The following is a 16,101-nucleotide window of genomic DNA, read 5'->3' on the forward strand; positions in this document are numbered from 1 at the left end:
CACCTCTCAAATGTGGTCATCTATTTGCCGCATTATTCTCTAGTCTCAAGGCTAAGGCATCTACATGCTGGATTATGCACAGAGACCAAAATGCCACATGACCAAAATGTTGTAGCTGATGCTCCCTCACAATGCAGGTGATATGTTTCATCTGGATGGTTGACGACCAGGAACAAAGTTACTTCCACGGTGAAGTGGAAGCAGTGATGCTAAATACCAGAGCATGCTGTTTCCCTAAGTAACTGCTGATTTGACACCAAGTCTTTCCAGCGGTACCCAAGCGTCCGCCAAAGAGACGTAGTACCAAAGACCAAGGTCCAAGGTCACTTGTTCATGTCCAAGTCTGACAACCACACAGTAAGAAAGGCAGCACCATGGCCCTGCAAAAATATGGGCAGTACCAAACACATCTGTGTAGAGACCTCAAGACCCCGTAAGCTCTTCCCATGCAACCCAAAGACATTACATCACTGCAGAGATAAGTGAAAGTCTCCACAAGTTCAACACTTTTGACGCATACACATCAATGCCTAATGGGTGAGTCCAGGACATTGAAGGCATCAGTCTTGGCCTTGATCCAGAGTGTCTGTGTCTGTGATTAGGGTTAACCTTGGGGTTAACTGTAGCTAAAACATCTTTTTATTTCTTTGTGTCAGTGGTGTATAACTGACTGATACATCAGTCAGCAGAATATGAAAAAAAATCTCATCATGTAAGTTCAGTTCAGTTTTGGGCAGGATTTCCATTCAATAAACATTTGTAGCCTCAACTCAAAGGACATTCATATAATATCCGTCCATTTTCTTTCGCTTCATCCGAGGTCAGGTCACGGGGGCAGCAGCTCATATAATATTACTTCATTTAATTGAGATGAGGCTACATGTATTTATTGAATGGAATGGAAGTGATGGTCTAGTGGTTAAGGTGTTGGGCTTGAGACCAGAAGATCCTTGGTTCAAATCCCCGCCTGACTGGAAAATCACTAAGGGCCCTTGGGCAAGGTCTTTAATTCCCTATTGCTCCTGGTGTGTAGTGAGCACCATGTATGGCAGCACCCTGACATCAGGGTGAATGTGAGGCAGAATTGTAAAGCACTTTGAGCGTCTGATGCAGATGGAAAAGCGCTATATAAATGCAGTCCATTTACCATTTAACTTCATCAAGTGTATCGAAAATCGCCTCGCCAGTGCCAATGTTGCAGACTGGCATGTCGATGATCTTCGACTTTGCCCCGTGTGTTTAATAAACACATGGGGCGATACCATATATTATAGCGTTTTGTACTGCAATATATCGATACCATTATCGATTCCGCTTATCGATCTGATTCCTTATCGATACCTCTTGTGATTTTTTTTTTTTGTGTGTGTGTGTGTGTGTGTGTGTGTACTAAAAGTAGGCTTTACAGGTTTTCTATGTCAGTGGGTCAAAGAGCTTTTTCTTATCGTGCACCCACTCTGTGGAACGGTCTTCCTGCAACCGTGAGGCAGTTGGAGTCGGTGGACATTTTTAAGTTAAGCCTTAAAGCCTATTTTAAAATCCAACCTTGGTCAATATAGTTGTAGTCCAATTCAAAGTCTACAGAGCCATCTATTCTGCTTCAGTTCTTGTGGTCACATTCAAATCAGCCATGATAGGTCAAGTGCCATCTTTGGGGCATTTGTCAATCACTGAGTGAAGCTGCGATCAAAATATCTCCGTTAGTGAGATATCATTAACCACAGTTGTAATGTACCTCAAGACAATAGAACAGACACCCAAAGAGTGTCAAAGTCTCATCCACCCATCTATCTTCTATACCCACTTACTCCATTTAAGGGTCACGGGGGGGCTGGAGCCGTGGAGGACGTGAGGTGAGGTAAACCCTGGACAGGACGCCAGTCTATCACAGGGCAGTTTAAGCCTCATAATATACTCATTGACGGGGTGATATCTGATACCATCCGAGGGAGTGATATCCTTCAGGGGAGGAAGAAACCAAAAGTAGAAGTATCCACTCACTGAGATCTAGCCACTTCCAGGTCTACAGACCATATAAAGTACTGATACTATGATGCAGAGTTTACCACATTCTCTTGGCAGCACTGACAGAATAGATATTCCAGGTGCTGATACACCGGGGCATTACCTTGCAGTGAATGACACCTCAGGCACCACACCAGTCACCAACCTGTAAAAACACAATGGTTGGTCGTCTCTGGTGGATTCTTATTTTCCAGGAATGAGGATGCAAACAGTTTTTTTTTCTCATCCTCTTAACACCATGTGCTGAGTTACTGACACTGAGTCGACAAACAAATGCTTTCTCTGGGAAGATTACCTTGTGAACTAGATGGTGTTCGAAATAATAGCAATCCAACGTCATGAACCAGACTAATCACTATTTTTGGTTGAAATTATATTTCTACTTGCCAAATAATTCCCGAGTAGGTGTAGTACAGTAATAGAAAACCAACACACCCAACAGCCATGACATGTATGCTGCTGATTCTGTGTAATTGAATCATTAATTGATAGGGGAATGTTCAGAATAACAGCAGTGTGGAGTTCAATTAATGACGTTATTCATTCTGTGAAAAAACAGGTGTCAGACAGGTGGTCCTTATTCAAGGACGAAGGCAGCAAATGTTGTACATGCTGGTTGTTGAGCATTTCTCTGAAAATCTGAGTAAAATGAGTCATTCCAGACATTGTTCAGAAGAACAGTGTATTTTGAGTAAAAAGTTGATTGGAGAGGGGAAAACATATAATGGAGTACAGAAAATGACAGGCTCCTCAGCTAAAACAATCTTAAATGCTTTACAATGGCATCCAAAACCAGAAAGACGTGAAAGAAAATGGAAAACCACCATTCAAATAGATCGCAGAATAACCAGAATGGCAAAGACTCAGCCAATGATCAGCTCCAGGGTGATCAAAGAAGGGCTAAAGTTATCTGTGAGTATTGTAACAATTAGAAGATGCCTATGTGAAGCCAAGCTATGGGCAAGAAGCCCCGGCAAAGTCCCATTACTGAAAAATGACATGCTGAAGAAGTTACAATTCGTCAAACAACACACTGACTGACCCTAAAGCAGAATGGAACAACATTTTGTGGACTGATGAAAGCAAGATTGTTCTTTTTTGGTCTTGGGGACACAGACAGTTTGTCAGATCACCCCAAAAACTGAATTCAAGACATAATACACTTTGAACACGGTGAAGCATTGTGGTGCAAGCATCATAATATGGAGATGTTTCTCATACTATGATGTCGATCCTATTTACCGCATATCAGGGATCAGTTTGAATACATCAAAATACTTGAAAAGGTCATGTTGCCTTATATGCCGAAGAGGAAATGCTCTTAAAATGGGTGCTTCAACAAGACAATGACGCCAAATACACCAGCAAGTGAGCAGCATCTTGTTTCCATAAAACCAATATTAATATTAATGTATTCTAGGATCCAATACACCACTTCCACTCATCAGATTTAATTACAGTATTGTTTTTTTTTCTGGTCAACTTTGACCTTGACCAAACTTTGGAAGGTCAAGGTCAAAAGCCAAGGTCAATCAGAAAGCATCTCCCTAAGAGGAACAATAGAACACTGGAATTTTCTATGGTGAGTAATTACAAGGTTATGGCTGATTATGTGCGTTTCATTGTTTGCGTGACCTTGACCTTGAAACTTGAGCTACATCCTTCAAAAATGAACTCACTCTATTCTAGAATGATCTGAACTCTATGTCTAAATTTTATGATGATAGATGCAGAACTGTGCCCGTAAAACTGATAATTATCCAACAAACAAACAAACACAGGCCCACTTTGTTGGCGGAGGTCATAAATTTTTCTTCATGTTTTAATTTGGAATAGAATGTGCAGTGGTCACAATGCATTTGTGTGTATGGAAGTAAAAATTATAAGGATTTTGAACTTTATTCACTTTTAAAGCACACTGCTAATATTTTGGACACAACTGCACCTTGTGTGGATCATTCTGATGAAAAATGGATTTAAAAGCAAACCTGAACTCTTTAATCTGCCTCCAGTCATACAACACTCTGTTAATCAACTATGTAATGTGACTTTACCTTCATGTGTGGAGCTCCAGTCTACAAGCCAGTGTAGTCGGCAGTCACACGTCCAGGGATTGCCGTGAAGAGAGACCAGCTCAAGTCTGGGAGCTGTTGTCAGTACAGTGGCAGGAAGGTTCTCCAACAAATTATCTGACAGATGTAAGTGTCTGAGACAAAGCAAACAGTGTGTTCATTTATGCATCTATTTGGTATTTGGGGTTGAAGTCCTTGCTGACATTCAAACCTGCAGGCAAACTACATCTGTGCCAAGACCAGAGCTTTGCCCTTCTTCTAAAAAAAAAAAAGGTTTTCATTGTGAAGCCTCACATATTTTGCTGTTTCTACAAATGTCAATTTTTTTGTAACCAAAGACACATCCACCTATAGTTTCTATGTTGATATTTACTTATGAGCATATATGATTTCTTACTTGAGTCCAGAAGTCCAAAGATGTCCGAATAATGAAACAGTTATGAAGGTGTGAGGATGGATCTCTTTCAGAAGGTTTCCCTCCAGCTGCAGCAGTTTTAGTGAGGTCAGGCCAGAGAAAGAGTATGGCTCTATAAAGTCAATGAGGTTATGGTCCAGATGAAGACGGATCAAATCGACAAGACCCTCAAACAGGCCATGGCTGACTGATCGTAGTTTGTTGTAACTCAGCTTCAAGATCTGAAAAACATCAGTATTATACTGAAGTTACTGAATGCTAAAGACCACAGCATTCTGCTCCAGATTAATAAGTATAATAAGTGATAATCAGTGATGGATCAAGGATTATTTATTGTCATTCCACACATTCATAAGCAGGAGAGAAATGCAGTACTCGGGTCACAGTGATTAAACATCAGTAATGTCTCACAGGTAAGTACAGTAAAATGTGATAAAATCAATCAATCAATCAATTTTTTATATATAGCGCCAAATCACAACAAACAGTTGCCCCAAGGCGCTTTATATTGTAAGGCAAGGCCATACAATAATTATGTAAAACCCCAACGGTCAAAACGACCCCCTGTGAGCAAGCACTTGGCTACAGTGGGAAGGAAAAACTCCCTTTTAACAGGAAGAAACCTCCAGCAGAACCAGGCTCAGGGAGGGGCAGTCTTCTGCTGGGACTGGTTGGGGCTGAGGGAGAGAACCAGGAAAAAGACATGCTGTGGAGGGGAGCAGAGATCGATCACTAATGATTAAATGCAGAGTGGTGCATACAGAGCAAAAAGAGAAAGAAACAGTGAATCATGGGAACCCCCCAGCAGTCTACGTCTATAGCAGCATAACTAAGGGATGGTTCAGGGTCACCTGATCCAGCCCTAATTATAAGCTTTAGCAAAAAGGAAAGTTTTAAGCCTAATCTTAAAAGTAGAGAGGGTGTCTGTCTCCCTGATCTGAATTGGGAGCTGGTTCCACAGGAGAGGAGCCTGAAAGCTGAAGGCTCTGCCTCCCATTCTACTCTTACAAACCCCAGGAACTACAAGTAAGCCTGCAGTCTGAGAGCGAAGCGCTCTATTGGGGTGATATGGTACTACGAGGTCCCTAAGATAAGATGGGACCTGATTATTCAAAACCTTATAAGTAAGAAGAAGAATTTTAAATTCTATTCTAGAATTAACAGGAAGCCAATGAAGAGAGGCCAATATAGGTGAGATATGCTCTCTCCTTCTAGTCCCCGTCAGTACTCTAGCTGCAGCATTTTGAATTAACTGAAGGCTTTTTAGGGAACTTTTAGGACAACCTGATAATAATGAATTACAATAGTCCAGCCTAGAGGAAATAAATGCATGAATTAGTTTTTCAGCATCACTCTGAGACAAGACCTTTCTGATTTTAGAGATATTGCGTAAATGCAAAAAAGCAGTCCTACATATTTGTTTAATATGCGCTTTGAATTACATATCCTGATCAAAAATGACTCCAAGATTTCTCACAGTATTACTAGAGGTCAGGGTAATGCCATCCACAGTAAGGATCTGGTTAGACACCATGCTTCTAAGATTTGTGGGGCCAAGTACAATAACTTCAGTTTTATCTGAGTTTAAAAGCAGGAAATTAGAGGTCATCCATGTCTTTATGTCTGTAAGACAATCCTGCAGTTTAGCTAATTGGTGTGTGTCCTCTGGCTTCATGGATAGATAAAGCTGGGTATCATCTGCGTAACAATGAAAATTTAAGCAATACCGTCTAATAATACTGCCTAAGGGAAGCATGTATAAAGTGAATAAAATTGGTCCTAGCACAGAACCTTGTGGAACTCCATAATTAACTTTAGTCTGTGAAGAAGATTCCCCATTTACATGAACAAATTGTAATCTATTAGACAAATATGATTCAAACCACCGCAGCGCAGTGCCTTTAATACCTATGGCATGCTCTAATCTCTGGGATTAGAGCATGCCATAGGTCTAATCTAATCTAATCTCTAATCTAATATTTCTGTAATTAGCAATGTACTAAGTTGGACAACTGAAACTAAAGTGCAAGTGCACCAAAGTATAATTAGTGTTAAAGAAACAGTGCTAAATTTGTTTAAGTCCTTATATGATAGATCTCAAGTCATATAAATTAACAATGATTGTGGTAATCACACATGTTGGTTATGGAGTTCTGCAGGGTTTTACACTTGGCCCAGTGCTATTTACATTACACACTTCTCCCTTTTTACTTGTCTTTTCCAGCACAACTTTAAATGTACATGATGATTGGGGCACATGTGGTCTTGAAAGCTGCGTCACTGTATTACATGTGGGCCTGGTGGAACATTTGTGGTGATCATGTGGCTGTAGATTGACAAGGAAGTGTTTTAGGAATGAGGATTTGAACTGCTTCATCTCAGGGAACTCTGAGGGATGATCTGCTTCATACGTTGATACTCTGTGATCAGATCTGCTCCTTCACCAGCAAACCTTGCACTTACGTAACCTACTAAGCAGCTAAATGGCAAAGCATCAGGAGACTTTATCAATTGTAACATCAAGAAGGTTAGCAGCACTTCAGTGTTCACAACAAGAAATCATAAAACATACCGGTGTATATACAAATGTTACCAGAGTTAGATCTTGAAATAAATGTAACAAAATCCCCAATATTTTCTGTATTTGCACCTACTGGGGTGCAACATGTCTAAAACCATATTTTGTCCATAGTCGTTGATGCCAATTGTGTGAAGTAAAAGAACAAAAGGGATGTTTTTAATTGGAAAGCAGGATTGGACAATTTACTATTGTTGTACCTCAGAAATCCTTGTTTGAGCCCAGATGTTACGCATTAGTCTGGCCATCAGTAAGAATCACATCACCGGTCATGGCACAGTGCCCCACTTCATTTTGGGCTTGGCGTTGGAAAGCCTCAATGAAACCCACTACTTTTACATAAACTTTCAAATATATCAGTTGCTTTTTGTTGTCATGACATCATTTCCATGGAAGAAAATAAATGTTGTAGGTCACAGATGAAAGCATTGACTTGTGCAGTATAGAACTGATATTGGCAATAATACTTAATAGTTTCCATTCATTCTCTATTTCTGTTTTCAACTAGACTTTTGGACGAGAGCCAGCACATATGGAGCAGAAAACAAATGCAAACATCCTAAAAGAGCTTGACATCTAGCGATGGTCGCACAATAACACGTTTGACCATGGTCACCTTACTATGATCTGATGGATCAACTGAAGCTCCATGTAGACAAAAGTGAAACCAGTATGGGGTGCATTCAGGTCTATATGCTCTGAGATAATAGATAATTGGCAAAGCTTCTGGGGAAAACCTGGTCTTGTTAGGAGAGACGGCATCCATCCCACTTTGGATGGAGCAGCTCTCATTTCTAGAAATCTGGCCAATTTTCTTAAATCCTCCAAACCGTGACTATCCAGGGTTGGGACCAGGAAGCAGAGTTGTAGTCTTACACACCTCTCTGCAGCTTCTCTCCCCCTGCCATCCCCTCATTACCCCATCCCCGTAGAGACGGTGCCTGCTCCCAGACTACCAATAACCAGCAAAAATCTATTTAAGCATAAAAATTCAAAAAGAAAAAATAATATAGCACCTTCAACTGCACCACAGATTAAAACAGTTAAATGTGGTCTATTAAACATTAGGTCTCTCTCTTCTAAGTCCCTGTTGGTAAATGATATAATAATTGATCAACATATTGATTTATTCTGCCTAACAGAAACCTGGTTACAGCAGGATGAATATGTTAGTTTAAATGAGTCAACACCCCCGAGTCACACTAACTGTCAGAATGCTCGTAGCACGGGCCGGGGTGGAGGATTAGCAGCAATCTTCCATTCCAGCTTATTAATTAATCCAAAACCCAGACAGAGCTTTAATTCATTTGAAAGCTTGTCTCTTAGTCTTGTCCATCCAAATTGGAAGTCCCAAAAACCAGTTTTATTTGTTATTATCTATCGTCCACCTGGTCGTTACTGTGAGTTTCTCTGTGAATTTTCAGACCTTTTGTCTGACTTAGTGCTTAGCTCAGATAAGATAATTATAGTGGGCGATTTTAACATCCACACAGATGCTGAGAATGACAGCCTCAACACTGCATTTAATCTATTATTAGACTCTATTGGCTTTGCTCAAAAAGTAAATGAGTCCACCCACCACTTTAATCATATCTTAGATCTTGTTCTGACTTATGGTATGGAAATAGAAGACTTAACAGTATTCCCTGAAAACTCCCTTCTGTCTGATCATTTCTTAATAACATTTACATTTACTCTGATGGACTACCCAGCAGTGGGGAATAAGTTTCATTACACTAGAAGTCTTTCAGAAAGCGCTGTAACTAGGTTTAAGGATATGATTCCTTCTTTATGTTCTCTAATGCCATATACCAACACAGTGCAGAGTAGCTACCTAAACTCTGTAAGGGAGATAGAGTATCTCGTCAATAGTTTTACATCCTCATTGAAGACAACTTTGGATGCTGTAGCTCCTCTGAAAAAGAGAGCTTTAAATCAGAAGTGTCTGACTCCGTGGTATAACTCACAAACTCGTAGCTTAAAGCAGATAACCCGTAAGTTGGAGAGGAAATGGCGTCTCACTAATTTAGAAGATCTTCACTTAGCCTGGAAAAAGAGTCTGTTGCTCTATAAAAAAGCCCTCCATAAAGCTAGGACATCTTTCTACTCATCACTAATTGAAGAAAATAAGAACAACCCCAGGTTTCTTTTCAGCACTGTAGCCAGGCTGACAAAGAGTCAGAGCTCTATTGAGCTGAGTATTCCATTAACTTTAACTAGTAATGACTTCATGACTTTCTTTGCTAACAAAATTTTAACTATTAGAGAAAAAATTACTCATAACCATCCCAAAGACGTATCGTTATCTTTGGCTGCTTTCAGTGATGCCGGTATTTGGTTAGACTCTTTCTCTCCGATTGTTCTGTCTGAGTTATTCTCATTAGTTACTTCATCCAAACCATCAACATGTTTATTAGACCCCATTCCTACCAGGCTGCTCAAGGAAGCCCTACCATTATTTAATGCTTCGATCTTAAATATGATCAATCTATCTTTGTTAGTTGGCTATGTACCACAGGCTTTTAAGGTGGCAGTAATTAAACCATTACTTAAAAAGCCATCACTTGACCCAGCTATCTTAGCTAATTATAGGCCAATCTCCAACCTTCCTTTTCTCTCAAAAATTCTTGAAAGGGTAGTTGTAAAACAGCTAACTGATCATCTGCAGAGGAATGGTCTATTTGAAGAGTTTCAGTCAGGTTTTAGAATTCATCATAGTACAGAAACAGCATTAGTGAAGGTTACAAATGATCTTCTTATGGCCTCGGACAGTGGACTCATCTCTGTGCTTGTTCTGTTAGACCTCAGTGCTGCTTTTGATACTGTTGACCATAAAATTTTATTACAGAGATTAGAGCATGCCATAGGTATTAAAGGCACTGCGCTGCGGTGGTTTGAATCATATTTGTCTAATAGATTACAATTTGTTCATGTAAATGGGGAATCTTCTTCACAGACTAAAGTTAATTATGGAGTTCCACAAGGTTCTGTGCTAGGACCAATTTTATTTACTTTATACATGCTTCCCTTAGGCAGTATTATTAGACGGTATTGCTTAAATTTTCATTGTTACGCAGATGATACCCAGCTTTATCTATCCATGAAGCCAGAGGACACACACCAATTAGCTAAACTGCAGGATTGTCTTACAGACATAAAGACATGGATGACCTCTAATTTCCTGCTTTTAAACTCAGATAAAACTGAAGTTATTGTACTTGGCCCCACAAATCTTAGAAACATGGTGTCTAACCAGATCCTTACTCTGGATGGCATTACCCTGACCTCTAGTAATACTGTGAGAAATCTTGGAGTCATTTTTGATCAGGATATGTCATTCAAAGCGCATATTAAACAAATATGTAGGACTGCTTTTTTGCATTTACGCAATATCTCTAAAATCAGAAAGGTCTTGTCTCAGAGTGATGCTGAAAAACTAATTCATGCATTTATTTCCTCTAGGCTGGACTATTGTAATTCATTATTATCAGGTTGTCCTAAAAGTTCCCTAAAAAGCCTTCAGTTAATTCAAAATGCTGCAGCTAGAGTACTGACGGGGACTAGAAGGAGAGAGCATATCTCACCCATATTGGCCTCTCTTCATTGGCTTCCTGTTAATTCTAGAATAGAATTTAAAATTCTTCTTCTTACTTATAAGGTTTTGAATAATCAGGTCCCATCTTATCTTAGGGACCTCATAGTACCATATCACCCCAATAGAGCGCTTCGCTCTCAGACTGCAGGCTTACTTGTGGTTCCTGGGGTTTGTAAGAGTAGAATGGGAGGCAGAGCCTTCAGCTTTCAGGCTCCTCTCCTGTGGAACCAGCTCCCAATTCAGATCAGGGAGACAGACACCCTCTCTACTTTTAAGATTAGGCTTAAAACTTTCCTTTTTGCTAAAGCTTATAGTTAGGGCTGGATCAGGTGACCCTGAACCATCCCTTAGTTATGCTGCTATAGACGTAGACTGCTGGGGGGTTCCCATGATGCACTGTTTCTTTCTCTTTTTGCTCTGTATGCACCACTCTGCATTTAATCATTAGTGATCGATCTCTGCTCCCCTCCACAGCATGTCTTTTTCTTGGTTCTCTCCCTCAGCCCCAACCAGTCCCAGCAGAAGACTGCCCCTCCCTGAGCCTGGTTCTGCTGGAGGTTTCTTCCTGTTAAAAGGGAGTTTTTCCTTCCCACTGTAGCCAAGTGCTTGCTCACAGGGGGTCATTTTGACCGTTGGGGTTTTACATAATTATTGTATGGCCTTGCTTTACAATATAAAGCGCCTTGGGGCAACTGTTTGTTGTGATTTGGCGCTATATAAAAAAATTGATTGATTGATTGAGGTACTGGTTCAGGACAACATTCATGCAACTGCTCTTCTTAGTTCAATGCAAACTGTGAGTCTAGTAGAACTGCTGTAAAACTTCTAAAGCCTTCATCACCACCTACATATGTAAAAATGACTAGATTTTGTATTCTGTGTCATAAGTCATGAAGCATAATCTTTAATGAAAGGCATCAGAGGGTTGATGCATACCCTGCTTCCTCTACTTACCACAATAGAAATGTACCAGTTACATATGTCTGTAATGGTGTTTTTTGACCACATATGACTTCATCATATGAGTTCTGGGTGATTTAATTAGGAAGTCAGTCATAATAATCAATAATAAACACGTTTTAACTCATCCATCCAGGCTTCCTGGTTAAAAACCTGTTATACAGAACATGTTTTCCTCGACCTTGACCTCAGGTCAAACTACTCAAAAATCTAATCACCTTGAGATATTGATCCAATTAAAATCCCCACCAGGTTTGAAGGAAATCCATCCATGTTTTTGAGTTATCTTGTCTACACACACACACACACACACACACACACACACACACACACACACACACACACACACACACACACACACACACACACACACACACCAGTGAAAACAATACCCTGCGTACGCTGCATTGCTGCTTCACCAGTGTGTAGTCACAAACTGTCACCTCAAATGTTGAAGACACGGCACACTGTACCTGTAGTGATCTGAGGCTGTAGAACGCTCCCGGGTGGACAGTGCTGATGTCATTGCCGTGCAACATCAGTATTTCCAGTTGCTGTAGAGAACTGAATTCTGATCCTTCCACTTCTGTCAAGCTGTTATATCTGTTAGAGACAAAATGAACAGATCCAGTAACTGTAGACAATGTAATGGTCTGAGTATGGGTGACCCATAGTGCATATTGTCCAAGATTATTTAATCAAAAACATGGGGCACGCCAAGGTCAAATACACAGGAGATCCATCAGGGAGGCTGAGGTGTAAATGATAAATGGACTGCATTTATATAGTGCTTTTCCATCTGCATTAGACACTCAATGCGCTTTACGCATCAATGCCTCACATTCACCCAGATGTCAGGCTGTTGCGATGCACGGCGCCTACACACCAGGAGCAACTAGGGGATTAAGATGAGTGATTTTCTGATCAGGCTGGGATTTGAACTGAGGATCCTCTGCTCTCAAGCCCAACACTTTAACCACTAGACCATCACCTCCCCGTGGTGTACATTAGAGATGATGCAGCAGCCAAACTGATGACACAGGCAGTAAAGTAAAGTCAAAGAAAACAGCTAGTAATTAATTTTTACATCTGTGCTGGCAAATATAAGGGGTCAGGGACATTGATGGGTTGACTTTTGATATTGGTCTCTCACGCGCATCCACATGCATACACACACACACACACACACAGAGGTGCACACAAAAAACCCCAAAATATAAAGTGACAGAACTGCAACAAAAACACTGAACACAACAGTAAAAAAATAAGAAAAGAAAATCCAGACAGAAGCAACACAAACATCAAACAATGCTTCCTGAAGGAGGTAATCATTTTAATTCAATTTCAGAATACTTCATTTATATAGCGCCAAATCACAACAAAGTTGTCTCAATGCGCTTCACACAAGTAAGGGCTGACCTAACATGTGGATCGTAGTAGTCCAATCTGGATGCAGCAAATGCATGAATCAGGGTCTCAGCATCAGCCATAGACAGGATGGGATGAATCTTCCCTATATTTTACAGGTGGAACAAAGCAGTCCTCATAATATCTCTAATGTGGAGGTCAAAGGACAATGTAGGATCAAAAATGACCCCAAGGTTCCTCACTTTGTCAGTGTGATGTATGACACACGAGCCGAGGCTGAGTGTTAGCTGGTCAAATTGATGCCAATGTCTCACTGGACCAAGAACCATCATTTCAGTCTTATCAGAGTTTAAAAGTAGGAAGTTTCTAGACATGCAGCTTCTCACTGATGCAAGGCAATCTTCTAAGGATTTTATGTGGATGAGATTACCAGCAGTTATTGGCATGTATAACTGAGTATCATCTGCATAGCAGTGAAAGGTAATCTCAAAACACCGCAATATGTGCCCAAGGGGTGCTATATAAAGGGAGAAAAGCAGGGGGCCTAAGACGGACCCCTGTGGAACCCCAAATTTCAAGTCACTAAGGTTACAGGTAGTGTTACTGTACAAAACACAGTGAGAACGACTGGTCAGGTATGACATCAACCATGCAAGGGCACTCCCAGTAATCCCAAAATGATTATCCAGCCTATCGCGTACAATATGATGCATGGTATCAAATGCAGCACTGAGATCTAACAGTAACAGAACCGTAGTGGTGTCTGAATGCATCGTAAGCAGAAGATCATTCACCACTTTAGTGAGAGCCGTCTCTGTGGAATGATATTTTCTAAAAGCAGACTGCAGTGGCTCAAAGAGATTATTCTCTGTAAGATAGTCTACGAGCTGCTGTGACACCACTTTTTCCAGAATTTATTGGCCTATAGTTTTTCAATACACTAGGGTCAAGATTAGGTTTCTTAAGTAATGGTTTAATCACTGCAGATTTGAAACATTAGGAACAGATCCAGAAGTTAATGAGAGATTAATAACTTCCAGCACAGTCGGCCCAAGAGTGGGCCACAGTTTTGTTGGTATAGGATCAAATAAACAGGTTGTGTTTTTTGTTGACGTTATGAGTTTTGTCAGCACGTCTAGTGAGATACTATCAAATTCTGTAAATCTAGGTAATACCTCAGTAATGGCACCCACCTCAATAGCAGGGTGTAGTGGCTGGATTAAGGCATGCTGAGATATGTTTAACCTAATGTCTTCTATTTTCTTCCTAAAGTAATCCAAGAAATCTTGTGCTGTAAAAGGAGAGCGAACTACAGGTGGTTGTCCATGAATAAGTGTTGCCACCGTGTAGAACAAGAACTTTGAGTTATACTTGTTTTTGTTGATCAAATTAGAGTAATAGGTCCACTTAGTAGCCAGTAATGCATGCTTATAGTGTAAGATAGCATCACGCAACGCAAGGTGGAATACTTTAACTACGCTGTTTCCATTCCAGACCTCTTGCCTTATGCTTGAGGTCATGCAGGTAATCACTGAAGCAAGGTGACTGTGTTTTGGGGGAGCGCGGTTTTAACACAGGTGGCGCAATCATGTCGAGTGTAGTTTTGAGCACTGAGTTTACTGATTGGGCATTTTCCATATGTGAAGCTAAGACATCAGGCAATCTAGCTTCGAGTTCAGTCGTAATTGAGGAGTTGATGTGTCACCGCAGTGATAAATAAGACTGTTGTTCCACTAAACACGGCAGCGAATCTGTAAACTTAATGAGTGATCAGACACCACTGATGAAAGAGGCATGATGTCAATATTCGTGACAGCAATAGTGATCATGTAGTGAACATGATGACTGGCACAGGAGAGTGTACAGTTTGTCACGAGTTAAGACTTATGTTGCTTAAATGTGAATATACGCAAGTTCATGTGTGTGTGTGTGTGTGTGTGTGTGTGTGTGAGAGAGAGAGAGCTGCGAATGTGTGATTGTGTGTGTGTGAGTGTGATTAGAGCTGATGATATGTGGAAAAATTGAATTAATGTGACGAGTTCCATCAGTGCCACCCTGTGCCCACGTCATGAGCAGGGCGCTCCACCCATCATGAAAGATAATGGACATGCAACCCGAGGGTCATCCCCCGCACCTCTGTAATGTCCATCCATTTTCTATATCCTCTTACTCCAATCAAAGGTCAGAGGGGGACCATCAGTCGGCCTGGGGATCATTTGGCTGTTTCTTTAGAAAATTCTTTTTATTGTGTTTTTCTTATAATGAACAAAAACAGAAGAACAAAAGAACAACCTCCCTCCCCACTGCACCAGTGATTTACAAACAAACAAACAACAATAACAACAAATATATATATATATATATATATATATATATATATATATATATATATATATATATAAAATTATACAGTGTTCCCTCATTTATCGCAGGAGTTACGTTCTAAAAATAGCCTGCAATAGGTGAATTCCGCGAAGTAGTCAGCGTTATTTTTTTTACAATTATTATAGATGTTTTAAGGCTGTAAACCCCTCACTACACGCATTTTCTCACTTTTCTCTCCTGTGTAAACACTCTCAAAGTTCAAACCTTAGTAGAAAAATAAGTCCAGTATTATAGAATGAAACCAAAGATCAAAACCTGTTTTCAGGCCCAAACATTTGTTTGAGAAATAAAAATAGAACGTTTTCCTATAAATAATTATGATGGCTTTTAGAACTAACAAATTTAATTTTAATGATCAACCTGATACATAAGAAATTATTAATAGTGACTCACCAGTATTTCACAGTTCCTCTGACCGCGCCACTTCGTCCTGGTGCCGCTCCGCTGTCGCGTCTTTTTCCACTGAAGGCACAGGTGTCATTTTTTGAGTGAAAAACATAGTGATTGGTAATTGTTGGCACTCTTTTTTCTTCTGGGCGAGAAGATTCTTATAGACACATGCCACCTTCAATTATGTTTGAGAACTGTAATGAACGAAACATCAAAGGGTCCCATTCTTGCGCCGCTCACTGAAATTCATTGGCCATTCTCACCATGGTTGCCAAGCGATCAAGCGTTAGTCCATCCTCCTCCTCCTCTTTAT

At 40.3% G+C, this 16,101-nt stretch overlaps 1 protein-coding gene across 1 annotated transcript in view; it reads right to left on the reverse strand.

The window, feature by feature from the left end:
- The window catches only part of si:ch211-159i8.4 (matrix-remodeling-associated protein 5), a 186,914-nt gene that overhangs the window by 110,746 nt on the left and 60,067 nt on the right, over positions 1-16,101 (reverse strand). The window contains exons 3-5 of the mRNA XM_034181951.1: positions 12,119-12,248; positions 4,495-4,733; positions 4,080-4,231 (exon numbers count right to left, since the gene is read on the reverse strand). Coding sequence (XP_034037842.1) covers positions 4,080-4,231; positions 4,495-4,733; positions 12,119-12,248 — 521 coding nt within the window. The remainder of the gene's footprint in view (positions 1-4,079; positions 4,232-4,494; positions 4,734-12,118; positions 12,249-16,101) is intronic.

This window comes from Thalassophryne amazonica, chromosome 11 (genome assembly GCF_902500255.1).
Source record: "Thalassophryne amazonica chromosome 11, fThaAma1.1, whole genome shotgun sequence".
Taxonomy (NCBI): Eukaryota; Metazoa; Chordata; class Actinopteri; order Batrachoidiformes; family Batrachoididae; genus Thalassophryne; species Thalassophryne amazonica.